General features: G+C 41.5%; 1 protein-coding gene across 3 annotated transcripts in view; it reads right to left on the bottom strand.

Moving 5' to 3' along the window:
* Positions 1 to 17,039, bottom strand: part of LOC120523144 (1-aminocyclopropane-1-carboxylate synthase-like protein 1) — a 166,392-nt gene that overhangs the window by 131,379 nt on the left and 17,974 nt on the right. For all 3 annotated transcript variants that reach the window (XM_039744162.1, XM_039744153.1, XM_039744171.1), the window contains exon 2: positions 15,783 to 16,206. In XM_039744162.1, the coding sequence (XP_039600096.1) occupies positions 15,783 to 16,001 (219 nt within the window). In that variant the 5' untranslated portion in view covers positions 16,002 to 16,206. The remainder of the gene's footprint in view (positions 1 to 15,782; positions 16,207 to 17,039) is intronic.

Consider the following 17,039-nt stretch of genomic DNA (forward strand, 5'->3'; position numbering starts at 1 on the left):
ACATCAAAATAATGAGCCAAACATACTGCTGAGGCAACACAGGAGTTTATCAAAGCTAAAAAATAGAAAATTCTTGAACGGCCGAGCCACTCACCAGATTTCAGTCCAACTGATCAGGCCTTTCATATGCAGAAGAGAAAATGTAAAGGGTCAAGCCCCCCGAATCAAGCAGGAGCTGAAGATGGTTACATGAGAGGCTTGGCAGAGCATCACCAGTGAAGATCCTCAGCACCTGCTGATGTCCATGAATCGCAGACTTCAAGCAGTCATTGCATGTGAGGGATATGCGACAAAGTCCTATATATGTCGACGACTTTAATAGACCTGCCATTGCTGTGTCCAAACATTATGGTGTCCTGAAACCAGGTGGAAAAAGTGTGGTGTGACCAAAATGTGTGCAAATCTCCTTAAATGAAAGTCTGCAATGTGCACTTTAATTAAAATGTCTGAAATGTTTGATTTGTCATTTTAAACTGAAGCAGATAATCGGAAAAATGTATCTTTGTCCCAGACATTATGGAGGGCAGCGTAAATGACATTAATTAGAGTCAATATTTTAATCCCTTTCACATTCACTTCTTACTGATTAGATTCATGTTTGAGAAAGTCCAGATTAGCTCTATTAACTTTTTGTAATTATTATTATTCCCCATGTCATTGTAATAATTTCTCTTTGTTCACTTGCATGGTAGTCAGGAGAACTGACTGCACACTCTTAAAAATGCTTGCTCTTTAATGGCTCTTCATTGGGTTGTGTGGTTGGTTCCCTGTAGAACCATTGTTTGACAAATGACCATTGTATTCTGGGAAGGCTATGTGTGTGTGTATATAGATATTTTATTTTCATACATGAGAAGGTCGTCTTCTTGGCTCATCAGAGGAAAGCACTAGCACACCGGACACCAGGGTGTGTGATCGCTAACTGTCTTGTCTCCTTTTCCACCCACAGTTCTGAGAAGACACCCAATGAAGGTAACTGAGCCCATTCCCTCATATCTAGGAGCTATAATGAGCGGACACTCCCAGACAAAGGCATATCATTTAGGAGAGGAGCAACCCACAATACAGAGCTCTGACCCTGAAACCTGACTGCTCTTTGCAGTACCCTTATACTCCAGATTTTCTTTCTTTTAACTCTGTTGACTAACTCTTTAAATCAATCCTCTGAAATAGCAAGTAATGCATATGCAGTAACATACAGCACAAGCTGGTTAAGTTTACAGATGATACCAAGATAGGAGGATTGGCAAATAATTTGTAATCCATTGAATGATCACAGAAGGACGTGGATAGCATACAGGCTTGGGCAGATTTGTGGCAGATGAAATTTAATGTCTGTAAATGTAGAGAGTTACACATAGGAAGTAAAAATGTGAGGTTTGAATACACAATGGGCGGTCGGAAAATTGAAAGTACACCAGATGAGAAGGATTTAGGAGTCGTAGTGGACTCTAAGCTATCGACGTCCAGACAGTGTTCAGAAGCCATTAAGTCGGCTAACAGAATGTCAGGTTATATAGCGCCTTGATGTGTGGAGTACAAGTCACAGGAGGTTCTGCTCAACCTTTATAACACACTGGTGAGGCCTCATCTGGAGTCCTGGGTGCAGTTTGGGTCTCCTGGCTACAAAAGGGACATAACAGCACTAGAGAAGGTCCAGAGAAGAGCAACTAGGCTGATTCCAGGGCTACAGGGGATGAGTTATGAGGACAGATTAAAAGAACTGAGCCTTTACAGTTTAAGCAAAAGAAGATTAAGAGGAGACCTGAGTGAAGTGTTTAAAATTATGAATGGAATTAGTCCAGTGCATCGAGATGGTGACTTTAAAATGAGTTCATCAAGAATACGGGGACACAGTTGGAAACTTGTTAAGGGTGTATTTCACACAAACATTAGGAAGTTTTTTTCTTCACACAAAGAACCACAACCAGATTGAATACGTGACCAAGTAGTGTGGTAGACAGTAGGACTTTAGTGACCTTCAAAAATCAGCTTGATGCTATTTTGGAAGAATTAAGTGGATAAGACTGGTGAGCTTTGTTCCCATCCAGATTGTCCTAATGTTCTAAAATAACTTGCTGTCCATTGTTTTGGTGGTACTGCTGTGTATCGAAATGACATCATCATTTGAAATCCTAACCTTTGCACCACACGTATTTTGCATAAAAAATTCCTGTTTTTCACAAGTGTCTCAGAGCTTGCATCGTAAACAACATTTCAATGCTGGGAAAGCACCCGAATGTCCCGGAGTCCAGATCTCAGTCCAGTTGAGACACTTATGGTCTACATTTTATGTTCTGATTGGAATCTTATTCTTACACTGTTAAATGAAATGGTAAAATCATTGTATCTCAATTATATAATACTGTGTATGTGCTGTGTTTGCGGTGCATGCAAGAGTTGTCTACCAACAACAACATGTCATCCATGTTGAGACACCTGCGTCGCTGCTTGTAAAGCTGCAGCAGGAAATATCTCTGGTATGTCTTTTTAGTCCAGTGTTTCGGATTCAAAAAAACTCTCTAAATTCTAAATCTGCTTGAAAAGAACCTTCAGACATTTTAGCCATCATACTCAACCCAAGTTATATTTGTTCTTAAACAGAATCTGGAATGTGTCTTATGTTTGCACATGAAGTCTGCCATTATACTACTATCCTCTTTATTTAGAAATGACACAGAACACTTATTTCTGCCAAAGTGCCAAAGTCTCTTCTCTAATGGTTGTGTATTCGTTAAATAGTATAAATGGACAAGGACCTTAGCAGAATAAAATGAACTAGGCTTTTCTGACCTTTTACTGGTGACGTGAGACTGAAACAGTGAGTGCTGCTTCACTTGCGCTCCGGAGAGCTTGCCTTGACCTCAATTAACCACCAGATGTCGCTGTTCACATTAGGGCTGAGGCTTCAAAGCTTCAAATCTTTTCCAGCACAAATAGAAAGAAAGCCTCATAGCTTCACGAGACTTCACTTTCCCACCACTAATATATTATATATATTGTAACAGTTGGCATGCATCGGCTGGTGCCTGAGCCAGCCAGGTTAAAAAAGGGACCCTTACCCAGCAGAGAGGCCGGTGTAATGGAAGGACTGGGAAGATAACAACTCAAGGTTCTTTCTTTCCCCATCATGTTAGACAGCAGCATCCATAGGCTTGTATAACCAGTTGGACACCCACAGGGTATGCTGGGAATTGGAGTCCTGGAGTGCAGCCCTGTTGGATTCCATGGGTGCTGCCAGGGGGTACTGTGAAGATTTATAATCCCTATTTTAGGAGACCTCCATTCAACCAGAAGTACTCCTGGGTCTGAGATAAGAGATGAGTTGGAGGCGAGTGTGGAGGACAGACAAAGGAGTGGAGTGGAAAAGAGTGACAGAGAGAAGAATTGCTGGTGCTTTTGTATTATGAATATAAAAGAAGCCTTGTTGAGTTATTTGTGTTTAATAATAATCTGTTATTTGAACCCAGGTCTTGTGTCACTGTGGTTGCTTCTAAGGTTTGGGTGCTGCAATCCCTTCTACAGGTGACAATATATATTGTGCAATACCCCCTATAAGTCACAACATGTATTCTGTTTAAAAGTCTTAGGCACCTTAGATGGGTCACAAAAATATTTCTCCTAGTCGGTCATTTTATGTCTTCTGCATTTATGTCTTCTAATGTATCAATAGTAAGGAGCACATTTTAGAGTCCCAAAAATTCCTTTTCCAAAAGCTGAAACAATACAAGAAGAAATGTGAATATCCTAAAAGAAAGAAACTCCCATAGTAATAGAGCATTTTTAATGTCATCATACAACCCAGCAGTGGATTGAGGTGCTCACGATCAATGATGTCACATGTAGGTGGAACCAAAGTGATGAACTGAAACTGAAACAGGTGGGAATAAAACTAGCAGGGACAACCAGATGGAAAAGAGGAGATGATGCTAGATGTGACAACTTAATACCTAAGACACAAGGTAGTCATCTTGCATCATCACAGTCTCTCAAATGCAGAAATCTGACATAATTTGTGCTGCCCAAGCTCTTCTGCAGAAGCATAGACAAACTAGCAAGGCTAAAGACTGCAAACCCAGCGGTTGGCCGTGGAAAGTGACCACATCAAATGAGAACTACATCAGTGCTGTGCAAGTTCACACCTCACAAGAACTCGCTCAGAGTTTAGTTCACTGAGATTAAAATGAATAAATTCACATTCATAGTTCACCATTTCAATTTTGAACTATAGTTCATGTTCAGTTCATTTTGTATTTTTTAAGGACTGAGAATAAATGACCCATGAGTTTACTTTTTTCAATTTTGTAAGCCTCAAATTAGGCTGTTGCAGTGTTCTTGAATAAAATACAATAATTATGAAGACATTTTTATTTAAATACACTTTATTGAGTCAAAACCCAGCAACAAACACATACAACCATTGTGACGGCTGGCCGGGGCCCATGCCTGGCTGGGATGCCCCTTCACCACATCTGCCAGGGGAACAAGGGTGGGAAGCCCAGTATCTCCCCCTGGACGCTAGATGATAGCCTCCATGTGTTGCAGCGGTGCATCGGACCCCCACCCCCCAGGGCTGCATGGGGGTTGGACTTCTGTGCAGCTCTGTGGGGTTCTGCAGGTGCCACCAGGAGGTGCTGCAACAGGAGTGGCTGGCCCCTTTTGGGCACTGGTTTCGCCTTACCCCGAAGTGCAGCCGGATGTCGATAATCAACCACCTGGAGCACGTCCGGGTACCCAGTTAAAGGGAACCAGTGACCACCACTCAGCGGCCAGAGTCAGGTGGAAGAGGACAAGGTTGCCTAGGAGGAGTGGTGGTGCCGAGAGGAAGAACAAAACGGCTTTTGTGCTTTGTTACTTGTGTGTGCTTGGGACTATGTTGTGTCTGTGGGTACGGGGAAGGTATAGGCCACAGACGAAGAGAAATAAAAGTCTATTTATTTTACACATGCCTCCCGTGTCCAGTTTGTGTCGGGTCGGGTGCTATATAGTGTCTACTTACAACATATATGCCAACATCCTCCCGGTCAAAAAAGAAATTAAATAGATGCAAGTATACTGTACATATTAATTACTGCTCTATTTCCAACCGTGTGACACAAATGGTGACTGTGGAGCCAGCGTGTAGGTGAGCTAACCTTTTACACTGCCACTCAAAATTCGTGTCACATACTGTATGTCCAATGGGGAAAAATGTAAAGTGGCCTCGCGAAGTACAATGTTTTCCTAAAAACGAAAGCAGAGCTTCACTGCGTGCTCATGTCAGCAGGGGTTGCAGGTTAAGCACAAGCAGGCAGACACAGACAGTGACTATTTGATTTTACGTTATTTTCTCCGAATACAAATAAATCGCAAAATATTTGTACAAAATAAATATTCGTAAAAATCCACTATTTGTGCTTATCCGAATACAGTCGATTCCTGTTAATCGGACCACATCGGGACGTGATAGATAGATAGATAGATAGATAGATAGATAGATAGATAGATAGATAGATAGATAGATAGATAGATAGATACTTTATGATCATTTTGGTCCTAATAACCGGCTGGTCTGATTACACAAACATGCCCTATACTTGTGCAACCAAGACGGGACGTGCTATAAGTAACATATTAAAATGTCATTCTGACTTTTATTGTGCTGCATACGAGTATGGCGAACGTACAAACAAGAACTACATACATTTACATGTACGGTTGCTTACAACTTTGTTTATTGAAAAAGAAATCTACAAATTCTTCGAAACGATCTACATGACACTCGGCATGCGAAGCACAATAAAAAAGGTTACATTACCAAATTCCAGTCAACGTTTGAAGAACTTGTCTAGTGTGATCTGACACATTCTGTTGACGCACTGCACTTGAACAAAATCACCACAAACATCTAACGCATCAATGGGACTGCCTTCATTTCCCTCCTGCATGAAATAGCGGTGCAAAGTTTCAATGCATTTCCTGGCATCCTGTGTTGCCACTTGCACTAACTCATTAGGGTCATCATCATCACTTTCCTGGTCTTCCGCTTTACGCTTACATCCGCTTTCGCGGGCGACTTGTGGCTTCTTTTTCTTATTCTCTGTCACGTTCTTTGGTCCGATTTAACTCTTTGAGGGCTGAATATTTTTTCCAAAAAGTACAGTTTTCTTAAAAGCCCACAAAGCAATGGTTTCACACATAAATCAGCATAAAACATCTGTAGCTACATGCCATGGCTGCTGTTGGCGCATGTTTGGCATCTCTGGTGGCAGAGTTTGTTTGAGGGCTCCACAATGGTCAGCAGGAATGCACGGTGGGCCGGCGGAGTATTTTGTTATGCACATTCACTTTGGTCTCTCAACAGATGTCGGTGCCATTGTAGAGGTTGTTTGCTCTTCACTACTCATGCATGCGTAGGAAATCAAGGTCAAAATATCAAAGCTATGTAACTTTCCTTCTAGGAAAGAGAATCAAACTAAAGCGTAAAGGCCGGTTTTGTTGCAGTTTGCAGCCGATTACCGTCCTCTACTCCTGAATTTTGACAAAAGTCGACATCAGCCCTAAAAGAGTTAAACGGAATTTTGGTCCAAATAAGTGAACAATATTAGGCTTATGTAATATGATCTGTTTCGGTTCCTTAGGATTCGGTCCGAATAAGCGGTTGGTCCGATTAACCAGTGGTCCAATTAACCGGAATCGACTGTACCGTATTCAGATTCGGCTCCACCCTTTACATTATAGAGTAAGGCAAAACGTTTAATCAGGACCTAAACCAGATCCAGAATGTCACCTTAAACTGAACTGGCTCACGTTCAAGTTCTTCACTTGCAAATACATTACGTTAAGTTCACCGTTCTTGGAAAAATGAGTTTGTTCAATGAACGTGTACTTTTGAACTCATTCTTACACCACACTGAAATACATCAAGCATACTTCCCTTCTAAATCATAAGATATCCAGATGAATTAAAATCTGAAAGATCTGGTTCTAACATATGGTAGTTTGTCCTGACGGGGGCCTGGAGAATGGTAGATGGATGAACAGCTGCAAGCCGGAGTGAAGCATGGTGGAAGCTCCTTGCAGGCTGGGGTTGAATTTCCACAAAAGGAGTTGGTGATTTGATCAGAACTGATGGCTACCTCACTGCTGAGAAGTCCAGGCAGATTCCCATCCATCAAAGAAACACCATCATGGAGGAATCTGATTGGTCCCAACTTCATTCTGCAGCAGGAGAAAGACACCAAACACAAAAACCAAAATGACGAACAAAATTAACAGGGAATCCTGCAGCAGGTGGGATCGAGCTTAAGCTGTCGTTATTTAATATGTTTGAAAAAAAAAAAGAAAAGACAATCAATCTTGTGGATGTCTATTTAAATAAAGATTGAGTGTGAAGAGGGTTAGAGACTGCTTCCAGAGATCGGGGTCAGCAGCGTACTGCAGCACAAGAGAGACGGTCAGTTGTAAAAAGAAGGCATGGAGAAGACAATTGTGAATGAAAGAATAAAAAGAGGAGGAATTGGGAAGCTTAACGTATTAGCTGATTTTGGAGACATCACTCGTATGTTAAAATATTCCTTTTTTAATGTGAAACGTTTCTGACTAGTGATGGCTATTATTTACCGTATATATTCGCATTTAAGTTCTCCCACATATAAGTCGGGACTTGATTTTACCAATAGTTTCCAATATTTTAAAATGTCACTCGTATAAGTCAATTGCGATGAACTCACTCTGTTGGTCCAAGAGATTATGATATGCTAACGCCCACTTGAGAGAGAAACCACGGAGCACACGGCCTTTTTTTTCTATGTATTGTGCCTACATGACCACACAGTAATACCCAAAGTATTCCGAAGCGACGTTTGCACTTTTTTATGTTTTTTATATCTCACACCCTCACACTCTTTTATCGTAAGAGCATCCCTTATCTACAATGGAGCGTTTGATCAGAAAAAAATATGAAGCTGGTTTTAAATTAAATGTAGAAACTGGTAACTGCGCTGCAGCAACAAAATTCAATGTGTCTTGGGAACTGGTGCGAGATTGGAGGAGGCAAGAAGATGTAAAAAAAAATAAAATCTAAGCTTAATATTTTTGAACGGACGTATAAGTCAGGGTCTGATTTTATGATTGATTTTTCAGGTTTCACACCCGACTTATATGCGAGTATATATGGTAATTAAAAAGTTAAGTAAGTTAAGTTAATGCAAGATATCACGCAAACGTGATTATTTTTAGTAACTAGCACCTCGTCAAAATAATGAAGGAGTGTATGTGTATACAAAAATATTATAGTGTGAATGAAAATAGGAGTATTTTCTTTATTTATTTAAGGTTATCACTACCACTACCTGGCAGGGATACCAACAGAGTGGAAGGACCAGGGGAGAGGGCACTGGTGAGGCAATACCTCCCCTGGGAAGCTAGAGGGGAGCCCTCCTGTTTGGCTATGGCACTACGGATTCCTGCAGGGCATGCTGGGAGCTGTAGTTTGGTGCAGCCCTGCTGGGTTCCGTGGGGGCCACAAGGGGGAGCTGCAGAGCCCTGTAAAGGACCTCCAGTGCACCTGGGAGTGATTCCAGGTCATACTGATGAGCCACCTGGAACATTCCTGGGACCTGAAAAAGAGGAGCTACCTCACCCCATTCACTGGCCAGAGTCGGGAGGAAGAGGACGAAGCCTAAGGAGGAGTGGAGACGGATGGAGTCGAATTGTGTTGTGTGTTGGTGATTTGCGCTCAGTGTGTTTTGTAAATAAATCAGGTGTTGTGTCCTGCCTGTGTGGCCTGTGCGTTTCTGGGTGGGCTTCACACAACCTAATCCTACTCCTGTTCCTGTTCTAACTATTGATCAAATAACGAAAAAGGAAGAGTTGTTCCACTTTAATCAGCTAGAGGCCTTTTTCAAGTTTGGGCAGACATTGATGCAGTAAACAATGCCCTGATCGCCATATGAACAAGCCAGTCTAGGACTGCAAGTAAGACAGCCAACGTCTGCATTGGAGCAACCAACCATGTGAGAACCTTTGGAGAATTCAGAACTTTTTAGATCTAAGAGCAGGCAAAGGCTGAGCATACCAAATCTTGAGTTCACTGATGATTAGTTCTGCGTACTGCACTTTCCAGGAAGTTTATTCTTTAATTAAAACTGTCTGTGGCACCAGCTTTTTTTCTTAAACAGCTTTTGTGCATTACTGATATACAGTAACAACATTTATACAGAGAGAGGTTAGAGCGATCGCGTGCTGTTACATGCCATGCAACAGTTTCCGCGTCATTCTAAAGGCATTTGTTTCAAGCCAGCATGTGGTCTGCTTGCGGCATTTCTTTTTGCTTTGATCGTGCCGCGATCAGATTCCATATCCGTGTTTCATGGGCCTCATCACAGGCCTGCTTTTGTTCCAAACCAGTTTGGTAACTCAAATGCCTACATCAGATCATCCCCTGCTCACAAACTGTACCAAAAATATTTACAGTCCTGCCCTTCCTCTGCCTCACTCCTTCTGCTCGTACACGCCTTTGTGCGCCAAGAAATAATACTGGCATCAAAACAGCTCGCTGACACATCCACTCCTCACATACAGTAGACTACTTGCTAATTGTTATCTGTTTGGCCAAATACTGATGTTTCATCACGCCATGGTTAGTCTCTTGGAAACACTTACAGACATGGACAAATGTGTTAGTCCTCTTCCAGCTCAAAAAAGTGCCCTCTGCCTCCTGAAAGTGAAGACACGAAAAGCCATTGTCCTCTGTCTACCTTGTCACACACGTCCACATGGGAGGCAGCTAAAGGGCTAGAAGGAAGGTAATTCTATGCCAGACCAGGGGGTGTCAAGGTGCACCAATCGTTTCTCTCTTCCTACTGTAGACCCATTACGGGAAATTTCACCTGGCCTCTATGACGCCCCCTTCTGGTCACGAGCCTGATGATATCACTTCTGGTCCAGATGATGCCACTTTCCAGTCACGACTCTGATGGCATCACTTCCGGTCACAAGCCCGATGATGTCACTTCCAGTCCAGACATCGCCACCTTCCAGTGACAAGCCGGATGACATCACTTCTGGTCCAATGACACCACTTTCTGGTTCCGATCATAATTATCTCACTTCCTCTGCCACACTTTAAAAACCCACCATCTCAACCTCATCAGTCACTTCCGTTTTTTGGAGTCCAATCTGTACACACTTATACGCAAAATCAATCATTTTGCTGCCAGGGTCAATTATACGGGAGGCTGCCACAAATCTTTTTTGGCTCCCTTGTCTCATCTTTTGACAACCTGTGTGACTTTGACATGTCTATCAAGGAAAGCAAAGCAAGTGTGACAAGTGATCAAGTGTAGCTTATTCTACAAAGACATTCTAAAATGGCCTGAACACGTTTATTGGGACCCCTAGAAAAGATCCTAAATAATTAGATTTGAGCAATTGTTCAAGCTTTCTATTGTCTTGAATTTATATCACATATGTCTCGAAGTATGCAATCAGTCATTCAGCCGATTTAAATGGAGAAAAGCCGTCACTCTGCTGTTTGGTGTCATTGTGTGGCCCACATTGACCATGGACCAGAGAAAACAAATGAGAGAGTTGTCTGAGGAGAGCAAAACAAATGATAAGACAAGCATGTTAAAGGCAAAGGCAAGAAAGACCACATTCAAGCAGCTTGCTGTTCCTGTAACAACAGTTGCAAATATTATTAAGTAGTTTAAGGTCCATAAGACTGTGGCCAAAAATCCCTGGACATGGCCACAAGAATAAAATCCACCTCAGAACGGGTAGAAAGGATAGTGAAAATGGTGGACTAAAAGCCAAGGACAATTTCCAAAGAGATACAAGCTGAACTCCAAGGTCCCTCAGTGTCTGATTGCACCATCGATCGGTGTTTGAGTAAGCGTGGGACTGCACTCTTGAAAGAAAAACCTAAAAAGGCCATACTGGAATTTACGAAAGAAGCCACAGTGCTTTCGGGAAAATTTCCTTTGGATAGATGAGACAAAACTGGAGCTTTTTTTGGCAAATCACATCAGCTCAATGTCCACAGACGAATAAACAAAGCTTTCAAAGAAAAGACCACCAAAGCTACTGTAAAACCTATGGAGGAGTCTTAGTTATGCTTTGAGGCTGCATCTGTCATGGGCTGCCTTGAGTCTGCGCAGAGAACAACGAAATCTCAAGACCATCAAGGTATTCTGGAGTTAACTGTACTGCACACTGCTGTACACTTTGTGACAAATGGCCAGCCCAAGACAGAGCTGTAAGTCACCACATGACCATATAGAAGAGATACACACGTGGACAAAATTGTTGGTACCCTTCAGTCAATGAAAGAAAAACTCAAAATGGTCACAGAAATAACTTTAATCTGACAAAACTAATAATAAATAAAAATTCTATGAAATTTAACCAATGAAAGTCAGACATTGATTTTCAACCATGCTTCAACAGAATTATTTAAAAAAATAAACTCATGAAACAGGCCTGGACAAAAATGATGGTACCCCTAACTTAATATTTTGTTGCACAACCTTTTGAGGCAATCACTGCAATCAAACGATTCCTGTAACTGTCAGTGAGACTTCTGCACTTCTCAGCAGGTATTTTGGCCCACTCCTCATGAGCAAACTGCTCCAGTTGTCTCAGGTTTGAAGGGTGCCTTTTCCAGACGGCATGTTTCAGCCCTTTCCAAAGATGCTCAATTGGAGTGCACAGCAGTTGGGATAGCGACGCATAAATTCAGCCACGATATGATGCTTTAATCCTTATGAGCCACTCACACACGTACTGCCTTTCAATACATTATTATTAAAATTTTTACTTTTTTTAAACTTGCAGTACATCTACAAAGCATGAGGCGCTTTCGACAATGTTGTGTGGACACTGCAGCCTTCAAATGTAAAGGTGAAAGCTCCAGTGATGCGATCAAAAAGAAATACGTGCATTTGTGAAGCCCAGATAAAATTGCTTATGATTGCTTCAACAAGCTAAACGCAGTCATTATTTTATTTTTCCCTCCAGCTACAATTTGTGACTTTTTGCTCCTAGACAGCCGGAAGACTTGAAACATCGATTGAATAAGCTGCTGCCTGTGTTCATGTCTCACAAATGAAGTAACTGAATATGCCCAATGTTGCATTTGCTGCATTTACTGGCACACATTAAACTGGAATAAGGAAAGTAACCCAGTTAAGGGAGAAACACTGTTTCTTAAAAACATGTGCAAGTACTTCTCTGGAGTTTGGCAAAACACTCCGACGTCATTAAACTGCACAGTTAAACGTCATCATAGGCTGCCGTGAATCCGAAAACAAGCATGATGCCTGCGATAATTTCCTTTGCGTTTCATGTCCTGTGATGTACAGTAAATAACATTCATCCTCTTTTTAACATCCATGACCTGAGCCACTGATGACTTGTGGTTTGAAAACAAGCCAAAAACGTCTGATTCGGCTGTCACAGTCCCAGTAAGGTATTATGCAGACATATTGCCATTGGTATAAAGGATTTTGTATTTAACATACTTACATTTATTAGTCAGTTTCTTAATATTAATTAATGATTAAAAATCCAAGTAAATATGGTATAGTTTTGTTTTTGTTGATTAATCTGTTGAAAGCACATTGAGTTGCATGTAAATGTATGATAAAGATATCTGTCTATTATATTAAAAAAAGTTTCCCATTGTGTCCGTGTTATTTAGCTTTGACCACGCCCCTCCACGCCGCTCACCCAATCATCACTCCTGCTGTGCACATCAACATGACACTCCCACTGCTAACTCGCCCTTCAGCGCAGTGCATTATAATGGCAAGGCAAAAAGGCAAATTATCTATTCAAGAACATCAACTTTTAGATCACGATTAAAAAAGAGCAGCAAGAGCTGATAAAGAACTTTGGAATAAAAAAATGAACAAAAAATAAAAATCAAGAACAAAGAGAATCTTCCAATAAACGAGAAAGAGAAACATATCCTGAACAATATGTGAACAGAAATGCAAAAAACTGGGAGTGGTCTCCCCTCGACTTTCTCGTATACTCAGATATGGGGATGGATATTTAAGGAGTAAACCGCAAGACAAGGATTTTATTTTTATATTATATACATTAAAGAACCATCAACAACAAATCAAATCAAATGAATAACGTATTGAACAATTATTATAAAAGTAAAGTTGAATAAATGGGCAACATGGTGGCACAGTGGTAGCGCTGCTGCCTCGCAGTTAGGAGACCTGAGTTCTCTTCCCAGGTCCTCCCTGCGTGGAGTTTGCACGTTCTCTCCGTGTCTGCGTGGGTTTCCTCCCACAGTCCAAAGACATGCAGGTGAGGTGCATTGGTGATTCTAAATTGTCCCTAGTGTGTGTGTGTGTGTGCCCTGAGGTGGGCTGGCACCCTGCCTGGGGTTTGTTCCCTGCCTTGCGCCCTGTGTTGGCTGGGATTGGCTCCAGCAGACCCCATGACCCTGTGTTAGGATATAGCGGGTTGGATAATGGATGGATGGAAGTTGAATAAATCAGACTCTGCAGCTGCATGAATAAAAAAGTATCACGTCCAGTTAGCAGAAATATTCAAAAGAGAAAGAAATCTATGTTTTGTACCTAATACTTGTATGCAAAATAAGTGAAAGCGTACTCAAGTCATCGTGTTTACACTTACTTGCACAAATGGTATTTTCAGACTCAGGGAGGTCTAAAACATCAAGATTCACCAAAATCTCGAGGTCACATTTTTTAGACGATTACAATACTTTCCCTATATTTTGTATACAGGAAAGTAAAATACAACGTTTATAGATTGTAAGTTAGAGGATAAAGTTATTCATAATATTCTGTATGATCAGGCGTTAATATAATTTTATTTACTTTTCACTTCTACATTTTTACTTTTACTTTTTTACTATGTTTTATTATTCATTGGTATTTAAAATAGACAGTTGCAGTGAAATACTCAAGTAACCGATTTCCTATAATATACAGTGAACCCTTGACTTACAAACTCAATTCATTTGTGAAGGCTGGCTGTAACTCAAGTTGGTTGTAAGTCAAGACAATTTTTCCCATAAGAAATCATGGAAATACCCATAATGCACTCCGAACCTCCCACAGCACTATCACTTGTTGATGGCTTATCCTTTAACAGATCTGCATTTATAGCCCTAGCTTTTTCACAAATTATAGACTCAGATAGGCTATCACCTGCCATCTGCTTTTTGTTTATCCACACTAATAATAGCTTTTCTACCTCGTCTAACACTTTTGATTTGACGTGACTTACTAATTTGAGTAACACCTTTAGCAACACTAGCTTCCTTATACAAATCTTTTCTTTGTAAAATTGTCAAAATAGTGGATTTCGACATGCTGTACATATTAGCGAGATCGGTCACATGAACACCACTCTCATATTTCCGCACAATTTCCTTCTTCGTTTCGATTGTGATCGCTTTCTTTACCTTTGTTACCTTCTCTTCCTTCCTTAGCTTCTTTTCTAGCTTTTTTGGGGCCATTTTGATAGCAATTATCGAAATAAATTATATAAATCACTGCACTGACCAAAATGACGTCCACAGACACAGGTATCTGGGCTCCGACTGACGCTTACGAACGCTCTCAGCTGTTTGTTTACAATCGCACAAGCGGATACATTCAGGTCGTAATTCAAGACGTTGGTTGTAATTCAAAACAAAAATTTTGGTCGTAAAACAAGTTGTTTGCATGTCAGGCCGGTCGTATATATCGAGAGTCGACTGTAGTAACTAAGGACCAAACCATCTTCCACATACTCTTCTATATACCACCTCTTTAAATACAATCCTTTCTGTAACGGAGGTGCGTCCTGATGCCCTTCGAGCGCCTCAGCCAGTGGTTAGTGAGCAAAGCAAGCAGGGGGTGCAGCCACCTAGTTATTATTATTATTATTATTATTATTATCCAACCATCCATCCATTATCTAACCCGCTGAATCCGAATAGGGTCACGGGGGTCTACTGGAGCCAATCCCAGCCAACACAGGGCACAAGGCAGGAAACAATCCTGGGCAGGGTGCCAACCCACCGCAGGACACACACAAACACACCCACACACCAAGCACACACTAAGGCCAATTTAGAATCGCCAGTCTACCTAACCTGCATGTCTTTGGATTGTGGGAGGAAACCGGAGTGCCCGGAGGAAACCCACGCAGACACGGGGAGAACATGCAGGGAGGACCCGGGAAGCGAACCCAGGTCTCCTTACTGCGAGGCAGCAGCGCTACCACTGCGCCACCGTGCCGCCCTATTATTATTATTATTATTATTATTATTATTATTATTATTATTATTATTATTATTATTATTATTATTATAATAACACTGTTGCCACTACTTTGTGCATTTTCTTTTTAATGCTCTCAGCATTCAGGAGTGAACATTTTAAATGAGGAAAGCTAATTTTTGGTCACATTTTATTGAGGTTAGGTTTGCCTTTTTATTAAAGTCTGCCTCAGTTTATACAAACACGCACACACACACATTTTAAATGTTTGTTCACTTCCCTGAAGATTCTCGCTCCTAGGATATTTGTCTCATTCTCTTGTTGATATAGTCCATCTCATTAGTAAAGAGACAGGAACCTTCCTATGGCTTAAAAAATAAAACCTTCTTGTCCGCCCCAAGCCTTCCTCCAAGGTCTATAAAGTGGTTCTGCTTCCCCGTGGGCTCATATTTGTTCACACATCATTTGAATGACATCTCTACACTTATGACAGCCCGTACTCAGTGAGGAGCACCATACCTTTAATGAATTCAATTGAAAACTTACATTCGGGTTGTCCTTTTCATCATGCTTGTCCTTATGGTACAGCAGAAAGGCTTCCCGTAGGATGCCTGTGAAGTCACGGATTACGTTGCCTCGATTTGACAAGTATGGACTTGGCTTCCTGGGGGCAGCACCTGCCCAGGTGTTCTGTTCCACCTCCACTTCCTCCCTGTTAGTCCTCTCAGAAGAAGGCAGATGTACAATATGTGAGTTGGTGCACATTTTGTCCTGTATGAGTTTAAAGGCTTGGGCTCGTATTTCCTGTTAACTGCCTCACTCATGTGAACTTTTCTTATATAGCGTCTTTCACAGGGCACACGCACCACAAGCAAACAAAAGCTTCAGAGGGGCTTAGTTGTTGAAGAAACATCGTCCCATTCTATCACATCTGCTCTTCAGGCCACTCCTGTACTCAGCGGACATCCATCTGGGAAAACAGAGAAAGGACAATTAGCAATATTTATTTACAAGGAAAACCTGTTAGTGAACGTAAATTGCTGTAAAATGTAAAATGGTAAAGCACACTGAAATGGTGGAATTAAACATACAGTATTGGATGGGTCTATTCTTTCATGTTGCTCTGATCCTACCATCTGAATGTCACAGCAGAAATCGAGACTCATCAGACCAGGTGACATTTTTCCAGCCTTCTATTGTCCAATTTGGTTGAGTCCATGTGAATTGTAGCCTCAGTGGCCTGTTCTTAGCGGACAGGAGTGGCACCGATGTGGTCTCCTGCTGCTGTAGCCCACCTGTTTCAAGATCTGATGTGTTGTGTGTTCAGCGGTGCTCTTCTGCACACCTTGGTTGTAACAAGGGCTAATTTGAGTTGCCGTTGCCTTTCTATCAGCTCAAACCAGTCTGACCATTCTCCTCTGACTTCTGGCATCACTGGATATTTTCCCATGTTCAGATCATTCTCTGTAAACCCTAGAGGTCGCTGTGAATGAAAATCCCTGTAGATCAGCAGTTTCTGAAAGACTCAGACTAGACCACCTGTCACCAACAACCATGCCACGTTCAAAGTCACTTCAGTCTCCTTTCTTCTCCACTTTGATGCTCGGTTTGGACTTCAGCAGGTCGTCTTGACAAAGTCTACATGACAAACGCATTGAGTTCCTGCCGTGTGATTGGCTGATTAGAGATTTACATTAACCAGCAGTTGAACAGGTGGACCTAATAAAGTGGCTGGTGAGTGTATTCTGTAACTTTAAATCTTACATTCATTTAACTCACAATGATCACATGTACTGGCTTTAC

Source organism: Polypterus senegalus, chromosome 1 (assembly GCF_016835505.1).
Source record: "Polypterus senegalus isolate Bchr_013 chromosome 1, ASM1683550v1, whole genome shotgun sequence".
NCBI lineage: Eukaryota > Metazoa > Chordata > Cladistia > Polypteriformes > Polypteridae > Polypterus > Polypterus senegalus.